A 21,044-nucleotide genomic window follows, 5' to 3' on the forward strand; every position below is an offset into this window, starting at 1 on the left:
GGGGAAATAAATTTGCTTATGTTGGCGAACAACTCTGCTTTCTGCACCTCGCTCATACTAGACATGCGCACAAAATATCATTAGTCCTTAAAGGTACATTGTCCTTAAAGATAAATTGTGTCATAACTGCAACTTTCCAGTCTTTGTGGGAAAGAATCTGTTTGGTCATGGAGCATTAATAGACTCTGTGTGTCCTCTACTCTGTGCCCTGGTCCGAACACAGGCAGCAGATTGTGCAGGATCATCCAATGGACAGCAGGGGAGCCTCATTGTATCTTTCATTTACAAATCACTGTAGGGTTTGTCAGTGACAACACTAGAGGGACCACTGTCCAAAAAGCCATAAAGAAGGCATGCTATCTTTCCCTGGACAATGAGCATTAGTCTTTAATTTGGAGCCTGCTTATTTAAAAATATAGCTCATTGTTTTTTTGAAGTCCACCCACAAACCAATGAGAATCTGTCTCGACGTCTGTCAAAATGAGAGTATAAAAACCAACCCTTTTTAAAATTTGATATGTACAACACAAATCTATGCAGTTTACCTTTTTGACGCTGAGCAAACCCTGCGTTGTGTAGTGCTATACTTTTATATACAATTCCTCTCTAGTGCTTTGAAAAAGAAAACCCCACTTTTTACAGGGAGTCTAGCAAAGTAACAGTGCTGCTTTGTGTTCAATTAATAGGTTCTTGTTTTGCCAATTGGATATTTTTTCCCAACAATGCCACGAGATTTTGTTCTTAAGTCTCCGATGGACAAAATGAGAAGCCAGTTGCAGAAGTTAAAACCAAATTCAATGCTTACGGTGCCTTAAGGTCCGAATGTGAAAGTTAATACATAAGTTCACAATGCCCAAAAAGGAACAATGTAAGATGCCTCTCGTCCACTTGACCCATTCAAAAGGGATTGCATTGTTTATAGCAAAAATACATTTTCACTGTTTTGCTACACATGTGCTGTTAAAGTTATCCACAAGCTGATTGGGGTACTAAACATTTCCCTTTTCAGGGTTGAGGTATTACATACTAGTAATAAATGACCCATTCCAGTACACAATGGGATTCATAACCTGGAACATTAACCATTCATTGTCACACAACTTGATAGTATCTATTCAGCCACAGAAGAAAAACTATTGGCATTTTCTAAAGCATTTTGACAAAACAAGTGCACAAGTCCGACGTGACATCTTTTTAATGAAAAGCGTGACTACAAAACAGGAAATGACCGTGTGACTAAACGCGCAGACCCGCACACCAACGCCTGGGCTTGTTCTCGCTCATCTTCACTTCTTCCGGTGAAAGAGATTCTTGATCCCCTCGTCCACGGACCTGGGTTCATGCATCATGGCCATTGGCTTGTTCTTCAGAGCCGCCTCCCTCATGCTGTGGTAAACATACTCATTCTGCTTGAACATCCTCAGCTCCATCTCCGTCTGCACGCGCATGGCCTGCGGAAAGGTCAGCGAGAGTCAGTGCTCGGCAGGTCTGCCAGCGAGTTATACAAAGTAAAACCAAATGTGGGCTTGTAACTTATTTTTCCAACTACAACCTACAAGTTGCTTTTGAAAAGAGCATTTCAGCCGATACAAAGGAAAGCTTCCCGGTCTGGGGAGGAGTTTACCTCCAGGTCCTTGGTGATGGGATGTGTTGGACCGTGGGTCACCATGAGAATGGCGTAGGCCCTGCAGACCATCGCATGGCCGACCTCTATCTCCCCAGCTTGCCAGTGGCTCACGCCTGCTCTCATCGACGCCATTCCCAGAGCAGCATTGTTCGGGGGGTACAGTTTCCTGTGTGGGGAAGTTTGGGGTTTTTCAAATGTTTAAAGTCTGTTTCTTAATTATTGTATAAAAATCTGTAATAGCTCTGTACTCACATGTATCCCTCCACCATTTTGCGGGAGTAGTCTGCAGCGTCGGTAAAGAACTGCAGGTAAGCCTGCACCTCACTTAATGTGCTCCACATCCGCAGCTGGTAGATGTGAGTGTCAGCCAAAACTGGCTCTGTCTTCTCTATGCACTCCTTGCAGATTTTTACCACCTGGAGAAGAAGTGAGATCCATTTAAGAAACACGGAAGCTTTTACACGAGCTTTTTATTTGATTGTTGGTTATTTGATGCAGCACCTCATGGTAGTCGCCTTTTAGTCGAGCGCTCTCCATCTTCTCCAGCATTTGAAAGCAATACTCTGTTGCCTCTTTCACCTGCTCCTCTGTAGGCTGAGAGATGAAGATGGGCGGCGCCGGTCACAGCCAGAATTAACACGCAAACAATCAGAGCCTTTAGAATAACTATTTAGAAATGGGCAGTCATGTCGCTGAGTTGTGGGTCATGCGGAGACAGTTTGAAATTGAGGCTCTAGAACGCGTGTCCAGCTCTTCACAGTAACGTTGAGGACAATACAGATTTGTCTTTAGGCCCATTAAGGCAAATGCCTGATTATAATTTTTTCTCTCAAGACCGTGACCTGCTGAAGGGGCTCCGTCCACGACAAACGTAACAAACAAGGTTTCCTCACACACACAAGACCCTTCATAGAAATGATTGTGATTATCAGATGATCTAGTCACAAGTCAACAGTTTTAGTTAAGTGTTTAGTCGGTGTTGGGATCATGAATCCATATAACTTCTGACCCAACCATACAATCTACACTAAACAAGGGGATGTGTCTACATTAAGATCATGGATTGTGACTGCGTGACATTTGTTCATTAACCTTTTAACACGCAGTTTCTATTTTTAACTAAATGATCTGCATCACATGAATAAACGCAGGCCCTTAAACACAGTGAATTCATTCAGAATCATCTGAAATAGTCGCTGCAGCTCTGTTCCTCTTGTTTCCCGTCTGTCTGTATCACGGGGCACTAAATATTTTGAGAGGGTTTTCCTCTTTTTTTCCGTAACGAAGCCGTTCTCTCGCTCAATGAGAATCCCACACGAGGACAACGGACACGCACCTTGACTCCGTCCACCTCTGCAACTCCCCCCAACTTCAGGTCATCTTTTATGTGGTTCTTGCAGTGCTCGCATGTGCAGTCAAAGAAGTATTGTGTTTTCAGCTGTCGCTGCCTCTCCTCTGACAGATTCAAGAAGTCCACGTAGGAGACTGTCAGCTCCTCTCCCTCCTCGATCTTACCGAGCGACCGCAGCTCAATCCTGAGGGAGAGAAAAGCAAGCAGACTTCCTTTGGTCGTCTTTCACTCACAGTTTTGGACTGCTGGTGAGACTGAGTTCCATCGTGTGGCTTTCGGTTCGGTAAATCCAGTTGAAGGATTGAAGGAATGAAAGTTAAGGACGATTTTTTTCACACTTAAAAGTTCTGTTCATTAATTTTTTTTAATCTTTTATTTTGGCTAATATGCAAAACTGAATTTGGGAATTGCTTTCTTTATTTTTAAAAATGTCTGACCAACATAGTCCAACGTTTTAAAGAGCAAATAAAAGGCTTAAAAATGAAATGATATTGTATATTTACATGGAAAAGTTGTTTTTACCATGTCCTATGGAACGTGGGGTTAGAGTGAACTAATGGCTACAAATGAGAGAAGCTTTTCTTGATGATGGACAGACTGCAATCACACAATCGACAAAACACACAAAGTGACAAACCAGCAGCATATGAGTGAAAGAAGCTACGTGTTGACAAACAGTTAGATAAATATGTGTGGCTGAAAAAGACGAGCTTTCAGCCGGTGCAAATTAAAAAGCATTCCAGCCTTTGGATGAAGGTTAGAGCACTCAAGATGCAGGTTGACATTTTGATGAAGTCTCAATGGTGCTCTAATAAATTGAAAAGACTGAGGTTGAGGTAACGCACCTCCGTTGAGAATGAAACATAGTATTCACAGCCGATTGACTGAAAGACAAACAGGAAGCAGTTTTACACCAAATGCAACCTGGTAAACACACGTTCACACACGGTACACAACAGCACGCAAACACACACCAGTCAATTGAGTCAATTTCAGATGAGCAAAGAAACAAATTACTTTAAGGAGAAACGGAAGAGGTGTTTTGATTCACTTACTTGCCGTGGTTGAGGATCACGGTGCAGTTTGGCCAGCAGTTATGATTCACCAAACACAAATTTAGGAAAAGACCAACTCCCACCGCCTGAAGGCCCCTCTGGTCGCTCACAGTGAAACCGTTACAGTTAATCTGAAGGAAAGAGGGCAATTATTAGTGTGAACACAGAGCTGTGTAAATTATGTTCACATAGAGTCACAAGGTTTTGGATCAAATCCGGGATAATGAGGGTTGACCAATAAAGGAATAGCGCATATTAACACACCACTCCAAAAATATGTGAAATGTCGTCAATGTTGTGCTGCTTGCTGGTACGGGGCCAGTAGTCCAGGAAGTTGTGGATGTCCACTTTTAAGTCCTTCAAATCGTCCTCTTGCATGTCGGGAATGTGATCCTCCAGCTCGTCCAGTGTAATGAGCTGCATGTCAGACATTATGCTCCCCTCTTTGTCAAGGCGCCACAGGATGCGGGCCGCCAAGCTGACCACAAACAACAAAAGAAGAATAGGATAGGTGACTGAGAAACAAGTGGTCCGGAGAAAACTGTGCATGCAAACATGTTACTATGAGCTTTAATGTTTTATTGATGATGTCAGCGTCTACTTAAAAGGCGTATAATCGGTGTAAGATTTGGAACATCTTTCTGAGAGCAACGCGAGACGTGAGCGCGGCGGGAGTGCAATGCTGTGAAAGTGGTCTGAACGGCTCGCTGCGCTAGTTGACAACGAGCCGCTCCATTGAGCAGCAAAACAAGCAAACATGGCTTTCTTAATTCAGCCTTGCAGAATGTGATAAGCCCATAAATGAAAAAAATCCGCCATCTGTCGCAGGAATGTGATAAGCCCTCTGGAGAGAGGCCTAAAGGGATGGACTGTTAGTATTGCAGACTTGGCAACTTAGTTGCTGGATATAGCAATTTAGCAACTTGGCTTCATGTTTTCTTACTGGAAAGATTTTGCCAACTGTGGGCTGAGTTCAGAATTGTTTTAATTTAAGATTACAAACCCTGCCTTGGCTGACAGTTGTTTGGATCATATTCTTAAACACATAATTAGGGTTGTAAACTGAAAGAAAACAATGTGGTTATTTTTAAGCAACCAAACTATCGGTACTTGATTGACTTAAGCGGAGCTCTTGTGACTGGATGTGGCTCAATGCAGTCATGGTGTCTTGATCAAAATCTACATTGCACCAAAACTGCAGCTCATTTTTTATCAATTTAATAGAACAAACTGACTCTACCAAACATGTCTCAGTCTGAAAGACACAGAAAAAAAACCAATCAATGTTCAAGTTACTTTCTCTTCCCTCCACTTACCGGATGTTCTCGTTTGGTGTTTTTCCATAAGCTTTGATGGCACCACATTCCTGCTTGTGTTCGGCCCAGCCGGCACGCTGGCAAGTTCGGTCACAATAATGAGCAACTTTGCACTGGCCGCACCTCTGGAGTTTGTCTTGTTGGCGGAAACAGCTGTGGCAAACACGCTCTAGAAGGCTGCAGTGAAAGTGAGAAGCAGTTTGGTGAATTGGTCGTAAATGGAAGATTTTAACTTGTTGTCACTCTGTGAGTGAACCGTTTCTCTCCTTTTATATGAAGTTCTAATAGTTTGCAGTTTTGAAGTTCTTCAAGATGACCATTTCACTTAATTCCTTCAAAACTTGTATTGAGATACCATGAGAATATACGTGAATGGACATCCATAATAGGAAAGAGAAAGATATTGTGAACACATTTTAGATCTACAGACGGAAATTATAGATTTCCGTTGTTCACAACCCCAAATAGGCCCACCTTCACCTCATCAGAACACCCCCACTACTGAGCGTCCATCATTGCACTGTACCTGTCAAACACAACAGCTGCAACACTAGGCTCGGCAAAAATGACGTCTCCGGCCCAGAACTCCTTGGTCGCCTTCAGACCCCGTCCCTTTCCAGGTGAGTCAAATATCGCCACGTTCTCCATGTATTCTGCAATGGTTCCGGCGGCGCGGAGCAACGGGGGGATCTGCGGTGAGCCGATGAGCGCCTCGCTGGTAGAGAGCTAAATGCAGCTGAGGGGTAGTTGAGGAATGCGTGGACCAAATCCGTGACCTCCGTTCTTCAATGACAACTGGACATTCCACACCCGAGGTACTGAAATAGCCTCGAACGGCACCAACAGTCACAGAAACGTGGAGGCAACTGGAATATGAAATGTCACGTGCAGCCAACAAAGCCAGCGGCCTTGTCTGAAAGCAGAACCACTCAAACTCACCGTTATTCTCTCAGATGCTTACATTTATTTACATTTGTGATTAAACTTTAGGCTTTTTGTCCTGCAACTCCCCCCCACCCCCGACCATGAATTGGTAGGTTCCCCGGGCCCTGGGGGTTATTTCGGGCCCTCAGTTGGGTCTGTCTATCAGGAGTCGGTGGTGACGTTAGACAGCTGCGAGGAGTGTGACAGAAGCAGAGCTGACTCCGCCTCTACTCTGTTCTGGTGCTTTCTACAACTTACTGTCGCTAAGACATCAAAGATAGTTCTATTCTAAAAGTGCACTTCTCAGTCCTGTAATGAATCCAGATTCGTATTACGTCGGTGATCTCTTCATAGTTAAAGCTAAATGAAAACTACATCAGGCTGATGAAGTTAAATCCCAAATGCGTAAATGTGTTGAATGTATGTTAAATGTTCTTTTTTTGTATATTTGTCTATTTATGTGTCTCGAGAGCAACGGATGAACTGTAGTCAAAAAAACATTCTAGATAGAACAGTTTGGTTAAAGACTATTTATTTCCAACATTATGCTTCGAGCAAGGACAACAGAATATACAAATATTGCAATAGAAGGTTTTAGTAATTCAAAAAAAAAACTGTAAAACTGTTAAACTGTTAAATTATATGATGCCGTTAGCATAATTAAGATGACAAAATAACCAAATCAATATTACAGTAAATCTGATTAAAAACAACAACATAATTAAGGTGTTTTCACAAACTTTAAGGCCTTCAGATTCATTTTCCAACAAGTTTGTGAAAGTTATTGTATCATCAAAACTGAAACCATAGACAGTCCGTTTTTCATGAGTTCTGTAAGAAACAAAACTAACACAAAGTTGCTCTACTGTGCTTTATTTTCTGTTTTTCTGTATTTAACACGAGACCAGCAGCATCAGACCTTCTACATTTAGCCATGTGTCACTCTATAATCTCCATGAACTGAACACTATTATTCTTCCCTCTGTCTCTTACATTGTTGTGTCATCTCTTGATGTCAACTTCTTCAGTTTGAAGAAGTCCAGGTGGGTACCTGAGACAAAGTCATCGTCCAGAAGCAGCTTCACCAGTTTTTCAGCAGACTCTTGGCAAGGCAACAGATGATTTTTGACCCCTGTTAACCTTAGAATATCCCTCTGCATATCCGTGTCCATTGGACCTGAAGGGAATCCGAAAAAAAAATGTATATATTTGATTTTTTATATATATAACATGCACATGTGCTTGATACAACGTGTCCTATCAGATTCTTTTCATGGCTCTACCTGGAGAATAGCTGAGGACTTTGACATGTGGCTGCTCCTCGGCCAGTACTCTGAACATCATCTCCCTGGCTGCTTTGGCAGTGCAGTAGAGCACCCAGGATGGCAAAGGCCGCAGGGCGAAGGTCGACGAGACGTTCACAACGCTCCGTTGCTGGAGTGGTACGCGGGGGAACGCCTGCAGGATCCCTGCAGTCAGCACCAGAGCAGAGCTGACGTTGAAGGACAGGTAGGAGTTCACCTCGTCGATGCCGGTGAAAGTCGCAAAGTTTGAAAGGTTTCCCAAAGAGGCTGCGGGAAAGATGGAGAGAAAGGTGGGAATGAAACGAAATAGAGGGATTAAAGTCAGAGCGATAGAAAGCAAGCCGGGGTCATGTGATGGCGCTGGGGGGAAAAACAACGTGGAAAAAGAAACGTGAGGCTCACCGGCATTGTTGATCAGAAGCACACGATCCATTTCCGTCACAGCTTCCTGCCTCGCCACCCTGACTGTTTCATCGAGTCCCTCTCTCGTGCTGAGGTCAGCAGCTACGCAGTGAACCGCCGACTGCTGGTCCACGATGAAGCTCCACAGCTCTCCCTTCAGCTCCTGCAGCAGAGTCTCAGAGCGAGCCACCAGCAGGAGGACAGAGCCAGGCTGCAGCCAGCGGGACACCTGGACAGGTCCAAGACAGTTCTTTTGTTTGCCAGTCTTTCTCATTTGACCTTTTTTTTCATCAATCACTCACTTACTTTGTGTGCCAGCGCCCTTCCAAATCCCCTGGAGGCTCCTGTGATGATGCAGATACTGCGGCCCAGAGTCCGGGGGTTTGTCACGTCGAGCATCTTGAGAGATCTTCACTAGTGGGGGGAAAGACTAATGGTCAAGTGGGAGAAAAGAACAGGAAACAGGACTTGAAAGATGTGAAATGGGGGAATAAGAGGCAGCCGTTTCTGTCATCTTGTGAGAAACACGTGAACACTGAGCTGCTTTTATAATCTCAATCTGTAAGCAGAACTAACGCATTGCATGTTAGTTCAGAGTGAAAAGAAGCAATTTGTTCTTTAATATCCAACATTGTCAAATTGGAAATAACTGTTCAACACATTCAGAGGCTTCTTTTTAAACACTATTTCAAAGTTCAAAAGCTTTTTGATTATTAACTAAAATTATAAATTTGCAGGAAAGAGTACATGAAGGCAGCCTCATGTGTCACTCATGACTTCTGACCCCCAATTCTTTGAAAACCAAAAAATAGAAAGTAGCAGTTTAGCTAAACTTCCAAATAGATTTTAAGAGCAATAAATAAATAACAAAAAAAACATTGAATTGATTTTTTAAAATGTATTGTAAATGGTGTTTATTGCCTCTAGCCTACAGTTATGGAATGGTTGCTGCACAAATCACAATAATGGTAGCTGGTTTAAACGCTGCCGAGACTGACAAGCTGAGTACATCTGCAAGCCGAGCAAGAAGCCAAGCCTTTTAAAAATAAAGGAGGCATTAAGTAACCAGCGTCTGTAGTAATAGATACCACTGCACTTTACTCACAGGTCAACAATGGCAGTGTTTCTTCATGATTCTTTAGCAGTAATTCTAAACTCCAAAGGTAGGCAGATAAATAAAAAAGGTGCAATAACAGTAAAGTAAAGCACGGCAAACATGTACATCCCATCTATTAATATGCATAAACAAGAAAAAGCTATGTTCTAAGCAGTCAGCACATAGACTTAGCTGAGCTGGGACGTAGCGTCTCTCAGCGGCCAAAGAGTGTCCCTGTGCCTCAGAGACGTAGCCAGTGTCTTTCACACCTACAGGAGGGTTGCAGCTGCGAATGTCACAGCTAATACACAACACCACTGCCCCCCAATGGACAACTTCCAATAAATAACAGATGTCAGAAGATGAGATAAAAAACATACAAAAAAAATTCCAATGCAAATCCTGAAAGACAAAAGTAGCGAGAATTCAAGAAAATGTTTCCAACAGTCTCAGATGATACCTCATTATAGGTATATATTATAATCATAATCATAAGAAAAGATAGCTCCATGCTAACGGGCCGCACACTCGACTAACAAAACCTTGAGTAAAACAACAGAACACGTATAGACTTCCATAATGGGAAGTGTGTGAGCCATTAAAAATTGCTCAAATGGTATTGATGGTATACATTTACTCAAGTACTGTGTAAACATATTTTTTTCATACAATTTCCTACTTCTACATTTCACATTTTGTACTTTTTAATTCCCTTCAGCTTTATAATATGCTACTTCAAAATGTATGAGACATTGCACAGGACACTAAACAGGACACATAAGGTGTTATTTTGGGCCCTGAGTGAACCAAACAAGTAATCAATTAGGGGAAATAACAATGAATAAGGAAAGTCATCACAAGCCGCAGTCAGCAAAATTGTTTTAAAAAAATAGCTCCACCTCAACCATTTAGAGCAGTAAAATCAGGCTTTTACATACATGCATGAGTAATAATAATAATATTCAGTTACTTGACAGGGTGATGTCAGTGGTTTTACGTAAATGGAGGTTCTGAACACTTCCTCCACCACCATATATTAAAATATTTGTCGGTTAGGATCACGTCAGTCTCATCCACCTGCATCCATCCACCTGCATCCATCCATCCATCCATCCAGGCGACGGAACATGACTCCGTAGGCTTCTCCCGAGGGAGAGCACTGGACGAATGCCTAAAGGGGGCGTGTGCATCATGCGGCCTGAGGGGCGGGGCCAGAGGTGGGTGTGTGTCTCTCAGCTGATGCGCGTATCAACCGACTCCATCATCAGCATCCGACGCTGACAGCGGTCGAAGACAGCGTCCCCGATATTACCGACCCGCAGTAACAGCGCAGAATAATTCAGAGCCGACCGGGACTGACGTTGCCGTCCTCCGACAACATCCTTTATTTAGGCTGCCATCTTTCAGAACGCCGGAGCGGCAAAAACAGTGAGTAGCCCTTTGATGATGGACCGCCAGGGCGCTGCAATCGGTAAATCAAAGACACTGTCGTCAATGTCACTGACGCTGTGCATTTTAATCTGGACGCGGTGGAGGTTTTCGCTTTTTTGGATTCAGCGAGGGTCGTGCGTCTGCCTCTCGTCACGGGGCCTAGCGAGTAATTGTTCAGGAGCGCAGTCGGTTCGGGGCTCGATGCGGATGCTGCTAAAGCCGCCCTTGCCGCCCAGGGATGCAGAGGGAGGGGAGAGCAGGAGAAAAAAAAAGGGAGAGAGAAGTGGGGGAGTCGTGAGGGGAGGGGGTCGAGGCAGAGCAGCAGACAGATACTACTACTACTATTCACCCAAGTGGAAGTAAGCCTCTAGTAAACGGGCATGAGACGGGGAGGTGCACGGGCATGACTGCGTCTCTGTCTGTCTGCCTGTCTGCCTGTCTATCTGTCTGTCTATACCAGGGGGGACGTGCTACTGGGCGATTTCTGTAATGCTGCACGTTGGTGATGACACATAAACAAAACGGCCTGCCATATACTGGCCGGCGCATGTAGGCCTGCACCTATAGTACCTAGCACAACATTCCTGCAATCAATCCCACCTTCACCAAGTTTATGTATTCTGTTTTATTCATCGTGGGAGGCTGCAGTTTGCGCTGAAGTTGAATTGCATTGCGAAACACCGAGAGGTGTCTCTCTCTTCGTGCATTTTTTGTTTTTTGTTTTTTACCAGGCGAAAGACATAGACGAAAGACATCTGAATCACTGTTTATATACTAAGATGATGATTGATCATCATATGATTATTTGGTCAAAAGGTGAATACGCAAAATAATATACATGATATCAACTAAGGGTACCGTAAACAGTAAAGGCATCCTTGTAGATTGTGACACACTCCAGCTGTAACACGCAATATAAAATTCAAAAGCACCACAAACCACATCCTCTAAAGTGACCGTCAAGTTGAATCGCTGAGACAGTTTCAAGGAAAACTCCACATTTTAACGTTAATGAGGGAAAGATGGATTGCAGGGTTGTTGTATTCGATTTCGTCCCTTTTAGCTGCAGCTAATGAAGTGGCAACACAGTGAACACTCAGAGGGTTGGACCGGAACAGGAGCACCTGCATGCAAACTAATACAACAGCATAGCAATGAATTGCTCTTTTGAGTATTTTATAATGTTGAGATGCTGATACCGGGACCTTGAGAGATATTGACACAGCTTTGGGCCATAGTTTGGGGGTATGTTTATTTTAATTGTTTTTAACAATCAGTTTGGTATGATTATCATCTTAACACATGAAGCACTAAAGAGTGAAGCAGCATCAGATACGGAGTGAACAAAAACTTATAAGCTTCCCATAAATTAAATTTATTGCAGGGCTGTTGTTTTATACAGTACTCAATTGGACTTGTACACAGATATTCCTGTATTTGTGTCCATACAAAAAAACAAAAACAAACAAATACCATCCTCCAGTTCAATAAAATTGATGTACACAAAATACAGTGTAATCTGTCATACATTGTGGGTGACCTCTTCAACCAGCATCACCTTATTCAAGCACACAAACAAAATATACAAAAAATAACTAACCAAATAATAACTATAAACATGGTAAATGATGTCATAAACCAACCCTGTGATTGTATAATTTAGCTGAAGGACAGGTTTCATCATTGCACTTTACTTACAGCCTCATTGTAACTTTCCAGACCTGTCTCATTTGTGTCACGGCGGGAGGAACGCGCTGCTCCTGTATGTGGGTTGTGATCTCTGCATTAGCTGTTATTGTATAACCAGTCATTATGCAATTATAATATTGTATAACCCCTCTCGTTTTTCTGTGTTCCTCTAGTGTGTGTGCCCCCACTACCTGCATTAGGTTGTGATGACCCACACTACTTCCAAATGTATCTGTCACCCTCCCCAATCCTGACTCCTAACCTCTAATCCCTGACCTTTGACCCCCACTATGGGCAGTGTTGGCAGTGGGGTGGCAGGAGAGCAGGAGTTTGCCATGAAGTCTGTGGGTACGAGGACCACCTTGCCAAGAGCCCCTCCTCTCTCTCGCCGTTGCCCTGCTGACCGCAGCTGCAGCGCAGAGCGACTGCCCCGCCCACCGGCGACTATATCAGACGGGACGGCTTCTAGTGATGAACGAGGGAGTGTTAGTATTGGGACTGGGACCTGTACCGGGACTGACCGGCCCACCGAAACAGCCTCCTCCACCAACACTGAGTGCACCATGACGGCCCCGTCCAACAACAACCAGTTGGAGTGTGGCAACGGAGCAGGCCGGCGGGAGAGGGAGTGGGAGAGGGAGAGGGAGAGGCAGCGGGAGAGGGGGAGAGACAGGGACCGAGACTGGGACCGAGAGCGACTAGAGAGGGAGCGCGAGAGGGAGAGGAACCGGGAGAGGGAGCGCGATCGGGTGGAGAGGGAGAGGCTGGAGCGAGAGAGGGAGCGGGAGAGGGAGAGGGCCAGGGAGAGGGAACGGGAGAGAATAGAGAGGGAGAAGATAGAGAGGGAGAGGGAGCGAGAGAGGGAGAGAGAGCGGGAGAGGGAACGGGAGAGGCTGGAGAACGAGAGGTCGGAGAGAGAGAGGGAGAGGGAAATACAGGCCGCAGGTCTAGACGCTTGCGGGAACATTGTGGGACGAGGAGCCAACGAGAAGAGCAGCGTCGGCATGAGCCAACACCAACACCAGCACAGAGAGATGGCAGCCGCCAGAGCCGAGGGTGAGAACATCCCAGGCAGCCACAACCCGCCCAACCACAACCCGCCCAAGATCCTGCCAGTGTCGGGAAAACTGGAGCAGGTACTTCAAGATAAAGGGAACGGTGGCTGCCAACCTGGGGGGTCGGCACGGTCGAGGCGGGTGTAGAATGGACGTAAGGGATGAGATGATGATTAGGAGATAGTGGAACACTCAATTCTGCCTCACGAGATGTTCATTATTTTTCACGACTATTTAAGCTTGTTTTCTTGTTAAAATGTTTAGTTTTTAGTTTTACCTCTTCGGCCAAAGGCATTGTGGGGTTTCAGCACTAGCGGCAGAGTGGGTGAATCATATTGAGCTCCATCCTAAATTGTTTTAGTTTACTGTGTTTAAGTCTTCTTATTGCGCCTCCACAGCTCATGGAAGAAACAGTGTGCAAGCAAAAAGAAGAATGTGAAACATGTTAGTTTGGGCTAAAATTACAGTATTTAGGGTAAATTGCCTCCTTTTGCACAACAGGGCGTCCTTGCTGAGCTAGTGGGAAGGGCTACTAACACAAAGGGGGAAGTTTTACCCAAACTTTGGCCACTTTATTTGATCATCTGGGACTGCCGTCACGTTACAAAGAGATCGTATGAAGGCCAGTATTTATAAGAAGAATGATTTGAACTAACCAAAGACCAAATCAAAACCTTTCATGGACAAGTATCGTACTGACGTAGACTTGATAAAAATCTAAAACCTAACCATAAACACTTAATTCATTCATTTCTCTCTTGTTTTTCTGTCTCTATTTCTACCTCCGTCTCTGTCCCAGGCGATGCAGAACAACTCGGGCCTTGTTCGTCCCTCTGCCTTCAAGCCGGTGGTTCCCAAGAGCTTCCACTCCATGCAGAACCTGGTGGGCCAGGCAGGAGGAGCTGGGAGCGAGGGAAAGACTGAGGCAAGGAGTGAAGGGTTCAGTGAGAGCAGAGGAGGCAGGAGAGGCAGGGATGGACCAGGAGCAGAATCAGGAGAGGTCCCAGAGGCCCTGCTCCTGGACCAGGACAGTCCAGTGAGGGTCAGCAGAACTGAGGGCGGGGGAAGCGGTATTGAGGTGGTTCAGGGAGGGATGTCTGACTCAGGGAGGAACTCCCTGACCAGCCTGCCCACCTATACAGGCTCGGGCTCCGGTTGTGGGCCCCCGGCCGTCCTGGGGCCTCTCAGTGCGTCTACCAGCCACATCAACAGATTGGGCATGGTTGGGGCAACTGCAGGGCTCGACAAGCTCGAAAAGCCTGGCTACCAGGTACGGCCATCTAACATGTACTCGCGCAGTCTGCTGCTTGACGCGCTCTGCCGTCGGCAACCTCTGATGTGTCGTGCCGTGGTCTTTTCCCGCAGAACGGGCTCAGCGCCTCAGACAGCGGCCGGTCCTCCTCGGGGAAGAGCTCCTCGTCCTATCAGAGGCTGAGCCACCTGAGCGACGCCCCAGCGCCTCTGCGCCCCTCCCCCTCGTCCGACGACGTCATCCAGGACCTCGAGGACCGCCTGTGGGAGAAAGAGCAAGAGGTCAGAGGTCACTCGAACATGTCCCACAGTGCGGCTGCTTTGCAATTATTGGGTTTCAAAAAAGAGCAGGATACCTTTGAGCGTTTATAGGATCAGTTCAGATTTTAAGAAGTTTGTTTTTATTGTAAGTCGCTTTAGTTAAAAGCGTCAGCTTAAATGGCATGTAATGTTATGTTTGATCCGAGTTGGACTTCTTGAACTTTTACTTTTTAACTGGCTGTTGTTGTGGCCTTCTGTTCTTCCAGGTGCAGCATATGCGCAGAAACCTGGACCAAAGTGAGGCAGCAATCATTCAGGTGTTTGAGGAGAAGCAACGTGTCTGGGAGAGGCAGATGGACGAGCTGAGACAGAACTACGCTTCGCGTCTGCAGCAGGTGAACTCGCTGCATATTTTGACCCTCAAGAAGTGGCCTCACTTTATTTTGCAATAACAGAATCTCTCTAAAGTCCTTTTAATTGTATATTTTGGAGGCAGTATCAAGGCTTTTTAAACACTCAACGGGCAGGGCAGGAACTACACACATATTCCACATATATAAGGGGACTGTTAAAACTCACGACGCGTGTGTACCTGTTGTCTCTAGGTTACCCGTCGAGCTCAGCGCTCCCAGACCGCCCTGCAGGCACAGATAGGCCGTCTGTCCCAGGACAAGAGGAGGCTCCAGGAGGAGATGGCGGCTCTGTTGGCCCAAAGAGAGGAGCTGGAGAGAAAGTGTCTGGATTACAGAAAGGAGCAGGCTGACATCTTGCCTCGTCTGGAGGAGACCAAGTGGGAGGTGAGATATGAGTGTATGACTCGGCCGGCTGAGTAAAATGTAATCAGGGTTCCACCATGGTGGACTGAACCGTGGAGGCTAAAGGTGCGTGTCAAGCCTCCCCGCTTTCACGCAATGCGAACGGGAGCATGTGTAGCTCAAATACGTGACACGACTGAACGCAAAAAAAATGATGCCGCTCGCCCACTTACCTGTTCGTTATGCGGCAGGTGTGTCAGAAGGCGGGAGAGATCTCGCTGCTGAAGCAGCAGCTGCGGGAGAGTCAGGCGGAAGTGACCCAGCGAGCTGGAGAGATGGTGGCCCTGAGAGGCCAGCTGAAGGAGCTCAATGCACAGCTGAGGGAGCGGGAGGAGACCATGCTGGGACTGAAGGACTCCTACAGCACCAAGAGCGTGGAGCTGGAGAAGTGTGAGGGAGAGCTGAGGAGGACTCTGTCAGAGGTGAGTGTTCAATTACACTTGATTTAATACTCAGCGGGCTCCGAGAGGTAAAGGAAAACGCAAACATTTACACACATCGACAATACTTTTTTCAAAAGTAATGACAGCATTTCACAATTGGTAAGGTTATCCAACACACAGTGCTTCTCAGTACCCCAATAACATGAACAACATCTGCTTTTATCACCAGTCAGCCAAAATGGGATCTAATAAGTGCCCTCTATAATAGTTTAAAAAACATTTAAGCCCAATAAATTGTCCCAGTATCTGATTGGATAATCTAATGTCATCAGTGTAGAATTGTATATATTTATGGAAAGAACATCGTTCTCACTGTATCTGATCTGTTCTTCAGCTATTTCTAAAAACAATACATGTCATATGTCACCCCAATAAGAGCATGAAACCGATGATGGCCTATGATGGAGAGCGGTCAAAATAGAGTTAACAACCAGTTTGCTCGATTGGGATGCTCACCACTACACCTGGATTGTTGGGCATTTGCTCACTTCCAACGGATTTTAAGAACTTGATGAGGACAAATTGTACGAACTTTATATATTACAGAGGCAACATTATTTTTACTTTCGGCTTAATGAGCTCATCTGCAGCTCCAATACAATATGCACAAATGGTGTATATTTCATCACTAAATAGGCACTAGGTTTATAACCAATATTCCTCTCCTTTCAAGTGCCATAAATGCATTTATCACACCTTCTTATCTGGGGAAAGTGACACAGAAACCCAAGATTAAAAACAAAAGTTATGGACCTTTGTAAGCAAGTTTAAAAATAAAATGTCACATAACGGTTTTAATATGCTCATTGCATTGGCTCAGATCATTGCTTTCCAGGATGCATTATGGCCCACTGCTTTCCTGTACACATTTGTTGTACGCGCATGCATTCATGCATATATGTACAACAAATCTGTAATTGTTTTAACGGCTTACAGCCTGTGTTTACACAGTACCTATGTTTATGTATATGTGTGTATAACAAAATATGCCTAATGTCATCAATATTTTATTTTATTATTTTTTATTGGGGACATCAATGTCCCCAATAAAAAAAAAGTAAAACTGAATGAAATTTTCTGTTGTATATATTTTCCTTCCTGCAGGTGTCCATCCTGAGAGAGAAGCTGGGTGTATTTGAAGCAGAGGTGCTTAGTTTAAAGCGGGCTCTCAATGAAGTGAGCAGAGGAGCAGAAGTTGTGGTGAGCCCCAATTTAGCTGCGGCGGGACTCTTGCCACCGTGGGGACTCGTCCACTGCCCACGAAACCCCACTGAGCCCTCAACCAACTCTCTCACCCCCACGTCGGACACGCTGCTGAGTCTGCAGAGCGATGAAGCCAAAGCCCAAAGGCAGGAAGCCCAGAGGCAGGAGAGGCAGAAACGCGAAGAAGCTCAATGGCGCGACGCGCAGCAGCGGCAGGATGCCCACATGCAACAGGACATGCGAGTGCGCCAGGATGCCCAAATCAGACCGGACGCCCAACTGCGCCAGGAGGCCCAGCTCCGTCAGGAGGCTCATCTCCGCCACGAAGCCCAACTACGGCAAGAAGCGCAGCTGCAGCTCCGCCAAGAGGCCCACCTCCGTCAGGAGGCCCAGCTCTGCCACGAGGCCCAAATGCGCCAGGAGGCCCAGCTGCGTCACGAGGCCCAACTCTGCCAGGAGGTGCAACTCCGTCAGGACGGCCACCAGCCCCAGCGGGGACAGGAAGGTCACTGGGACGAGGCTGGGGAGCTGCGCAGACAACTCGAGCAGCTGCAGGCCGCATTGCGGCTGGAGCGCCAGCAACGGGAGCGCCAGGCCCTGAACTTCGACCACGAGCGACACACCTGGCAGGACGAGAAGGAGCGGGTTTTGAAATACCAGGCGCAGCTGCAGCTCAGCTACGTGGAGACGCTGCAGAAGAACCAAGCCTTGGAAAAACGCATGACCCAGCTGGGAGCCAAACCGAACACAACGTCCACCACCACCACCATCACCACTACCACCACCACCTCCCCCACCTCCTCCAATTCTCCGCCCCCACCAGCAGCTCTCTCACCTCTGTCTCCCCAGACCACACCCTCTCTCTCTGGCCCCATCGCCCTCACCATCTCCCCTCCCTGTGAGGACCAGAAGGGCCCTCCGTCCCTCCACCAGCTTGCCAATCCCTGGGCAGGACCCTCGCGCCTGGAGAGGATAGAGTCCACGGAGATATAGAGACGGATCCACGAACAATTGTGCAGTTTGATACAAGCCCGGTCACTTCAGCGTACAGTTGAAAACATTTCAGTCTACAATAGAATAGATCGGTACAGTGTGACATACTCTTCGAAGGAACTGAAGACACCAAACAGCAACAGCGGCGACTGCATAATCCGTCATTATCAGTAACAAGCAGTTGAACTATGTTCAATCTATCAATGATTTTTCAACCTCCTAAGCAGCCTTTCTCTCACAAGTTGCACACTACTACATCCTACCGAATCAGTGTTCACGAGAAGTGTGCCACACTGATGGATGGCAGAAATCTAAATGTTAAATGACAATGTTTAGATGACAGCACTAACACAGGGGGTCATTTCATGCCCATGCTAGAAAAGGACCAAGACAATCAGGGATATTGTCAGAAATCATCAACCAGAACATTATGCGGTATTTATTCATTGTAAGTCTGTGTCACTGGTAATGTAAAAGTAGAAATAGTGGTCAGAGTGTGTGATGTTAACTTGCATTTTTGGCCGGAGAGCGCCTTACTCCATTTTTTTCCAGCACGTATACGAAAATAATGCTAATGCTGGAAACAGATGATAAAAAAAGAATCAAGTGTGTGATTATCATTTTTGGTGCTTTAATTATAATATCAGCAAACCAGTTAGACAAAGTGATTACAGATGGCTGGACAATTTCATTTAAATACCAGCAGATATCGCCGTTGAAGGTCACACAGGCGGATTATTCTTGATTGAGTTTATTTCATGCACAGGGTCCAACATGCATGACTCATTTAAATGCACCATCAATACCAACAGAGTTTATATTTTCTACAAACTGAATGAAATGGATATGTTTAGCAGATTATCAACCCCAACTAAATATAGAATATGTTTATAGACGTGGGAGAACCTGATTTGCCTTCTCAGCGGATCGTCTGCGATGACTAAAAACCAACACTAGAGGTCATCGGAGGGCTGTTGCTGTCAGCTCAAATTTCTTCTTATTGCACCGCAAGAGGAATGTGAATGGAAGCACACAATTGGAATTTAGTTATTATGATAATTGTGTCATTCACCTTGTGCATTTACAGCCAAGAGATCTCAGAAATCAGTCAGTATCCCCAAAGTTAAAATGAAATTTATAGAATGTATGATACACTAGAAATAAATTATTATAATAGCTATAGATTGTGAATGTGTGCGTGTGCGCGGGAGAATGGGTGTGTGCATGTGTGTATACATATGAAGAGCTTCAGCTTATGAGCTTGAGGATAGAGGGACTAGTGGCAATACAGCAAAGAAAGATATATTGAGCGCAAAGGTTTTTTTATTTCTTTTGTTTGGCAGGGTGGAGGGGGGGCAGTTAAGTACAGTAAAATGTACATGAAAACTTATTTCAAGGGTAGTGAAACTGGAAACTGGGGAGTCTGTATAACCTGGAAACTCTACTTTCTTCTGTATAGTTCCTTTAGACAAAGAAGGGGGATGAAAGGAAAAAAAACCTGAAAAATGGAACGTCTACGTGTTTTTAAGGGAGCATTCAGGCTAACTGCACTATGTAGTGTCCTACAACCGAGTTATGATGTACAGTAGACTCAGATGTGAATATCATGGCTTTTATATGTGTTGTTTTCGCAAGCATACAAAGATGTTTCTCAAGAAAATTAACTTATCTCTAAGGTATTAAATAGTATTATCAACTTTATTACTGTTATTATATTATTGTGAACTGACCAAGAAAATATTTGCCATTAGAGCTTTCCTTTATGTGTTTTTCTTTAACTGTGTAGATAGTCTAACGGCCTATCATGATGGTGCAAACATAGCAACCCTGTCCAAAAATGATGTTCCTTTTGATGTGATAAATGTAGTTACAGTATTGCATTGTTTAGAGAACAAAATGCTACTAATTTTATACATGTTTCGGATTTATTGTTTGCATTTATGTTACTAGTATTGTTCTGGCTTGATTAAAACCACCACTTTGTTCAAATTCAGCAGAACTAATAAAGATATGTGAATAATTCAGCACTTCTTGTCATCTGTGGTTAAATCAGCTTTGAAACGATTCCCCAGATTAAATGTTTTGAGTATCATCTGGCAGGAGGCTGAGGTCCATCAGGACCAAGACCTCCGGCCACACAAACAGTTTCTTCCCGTCGGCATCATCAACAAAGCCCGGGACCCCACTGACTGACATCCCTCTCCACCGATCACTCCCTTCACACTACACATGCACATAGTACACCTGTCACTTGTCACTTTCACATACACTCACAACACAGTTGTGTAGTAGTATCTGTTCGCTGGTGCACTTTATTTTTTACTTTTTATTTTTAACTTTTATTCCTTTATATTTAAATTGTTTATTCTTTATCCCCCTAACCCATAGCCTTTCATATTCCTCTTGCACTATGTTGTCTTATTTGTCTTGTTGTCCATTGTCTTACTGTCTGATGTTATGCACCAACCAAGTCAAATTCCTTCTATGTCTGACATATGTTGGTAATAAATGCTTCCTAATTCCCGTTTCCTGATTCCTGATCACAATTAAAAGCCCTGGATATTTTAGGTTGGGTTTTGTGACGCTGGGCGACCATGTTGACCTGCAAGTAGACAAAGACTCATCTCTGAAAAGTAAGACAAAAAGCAAGACAGTCTAGCCTTTGACAAAAAGCATTTGAATTGGAGATTTCTAAAATAAAATGATTAACGTTTAAAGGGCTGAGCTTTGGTGGGGAATACAAACACGTAGGCAAACGCCTATTCTTACGATGTACAAGTTGCATCCGTTGACAAGTTGCATCCGTTGATCCATTTCGCGTTTTTAAT

At 44.9% G+C, this 21,044-nt stretch overlaps 3 protein-coding genes across 8 annotated transcripts; 1 reads left to right on the forward strand and 2 right to left on the reverse strand.

The window, feature by feature from the left end:
- Positions 1-1,177: 1,177 nt before the first annotated feature.
- Positions 1,178-6,286, reverse strand: smyd1b (SET and MYND domain containing 1b). Of its 2 annotated transcripts, XM_040195561.2 has the most exons (10): positions 5,876-6,286; positions 5,350-5,526; positions 4,298-4,511; positions 4,034-4,164; positions 3,824-3,862; positions 2,964-3,162; positions 2,129-2,221; positions 1,880-2,043; positions 1,625-1,793; positions 1,178-1,451 (listed from the first exon to the last, which is right to left on the reverse strand). In XM_040195561.2, exons 1-10 carry the CDS (start codon positions 5,995-5,997, stop codon positions 1,287-1,289), a joined length of 1,473 nt encoding a protein of 490 aa, XP_040051495.1. In that variant the 5' UTR covers positions 5,998-6,286; the 3' UTR covers positions 1,178-1,286. The 2 variants fall into 2 exon arrangements, with proteins under 2 accessions (XP_040051495.1, XP_040051496.1); XM_040195562.2 differs by lacking the exon at positions 3,824-3,862.
- Positions 6,287-6,788: 502 nt separating this feature from the next.
- Positions 6,789-9,274, reverse strand: sprb (sepiapterin reductase b). Of its 3 annotated transcripts, none has more exons than XM_040195563.2 (5): positions 9,085-9,274; positions 8,286-8,393; positions 7,980-8,208; positions 7,557-7,844; positions 6,789-7,450 (listed from the first exon to the last, which is right to left on the reverse strand). In XM_040195563.2, exons 2-5 carry the CDS (start codon positions 8,376-8,378, stop codon positions 7,263-7,265), a joined length of 798 nt encoding a protein of 265 aa, XP_040051497.2. In that variant the 5' UTR covers positions 8,379-8,393; positions 9,085-9,274; the 3' UTR covers positions 6,789-7,262. The 3 variants fall into 3 exon arrangements, with proteins under 3 accessions (XP_040051497.2, XP_077943308.1, XP_040051498.2); XM_078087182.1 differs by having other exon boundaries at positions 8,286-8,409; positions 9,085-9,237; XM_040195564.2 differs by lacking the exon at positions 9,085-9,274 and having other exon boundaries at positions 7,557-7,742; positions 8,286-8,493.
- A 1,024-nt stretch (positions 9,275-10,298) lies between these two features.
- lzts3b (leucine zipper, putative tumor suppressor family member 3b) lies at positions 10,299-20,242 on the forward strand. 3 transcript variants are annotated; one of them, XM_078087178.1, is made up of 8 exons: positions 10,299-10,503; positions 12,369-13,331; positions 14,050-14,520; positions 14,616-14,783; positions 15,029-15,157; positions 15,368-15,559; positions 15,769-15,999; positions 17,125-20,242. In XM_078087178.1, the coding sequence occupies exons 2-8, from the start codon at positions 12,486-12,488 to the stop codon at positions 18,214-18,216; spliced, it is 3,129 nt and encodes a 1,042-aa protein (XP_077943304.1). In that variant the 5' UTR covers positions 10,299-10,503; positions 12,369-12,485; the 3' UTR covers positions 18,217-20,242. The 3 variants fall into 3 exon arrangements, with proteins under 3 accessions (XP_077943304.1, XP_077943306.1, XP_077943305.1); XM_078087180.1 differs by having other exon boundaries at positions 10,374-10,503; positions 12,494-13,331; XM_078087179.1 differs by lacking the exon at positions 10,299-10,503 and having other exon boundaries at positions 10,989-13,331.
- Positions 20,243-21,044: the final 802 nt, after the last annotated feature.

This window comes from Gasterosteus aculeatus, chromosome 13 (genome assembly GCF_964276395.1).
Source record: "Gasterosteus aculeatus chromosome 13, fGasAcu3.hap1.1, whole genome shotgun sequence".
In the NCBI taxonomy this organism is placed as follows: domain Eukaryota; kingdom Metazoa; phylum Chordata; class Actinopteri; order Perciformes; family Gasterosteidae; genus Gasterosteus; species Gasterosteus aculeatus.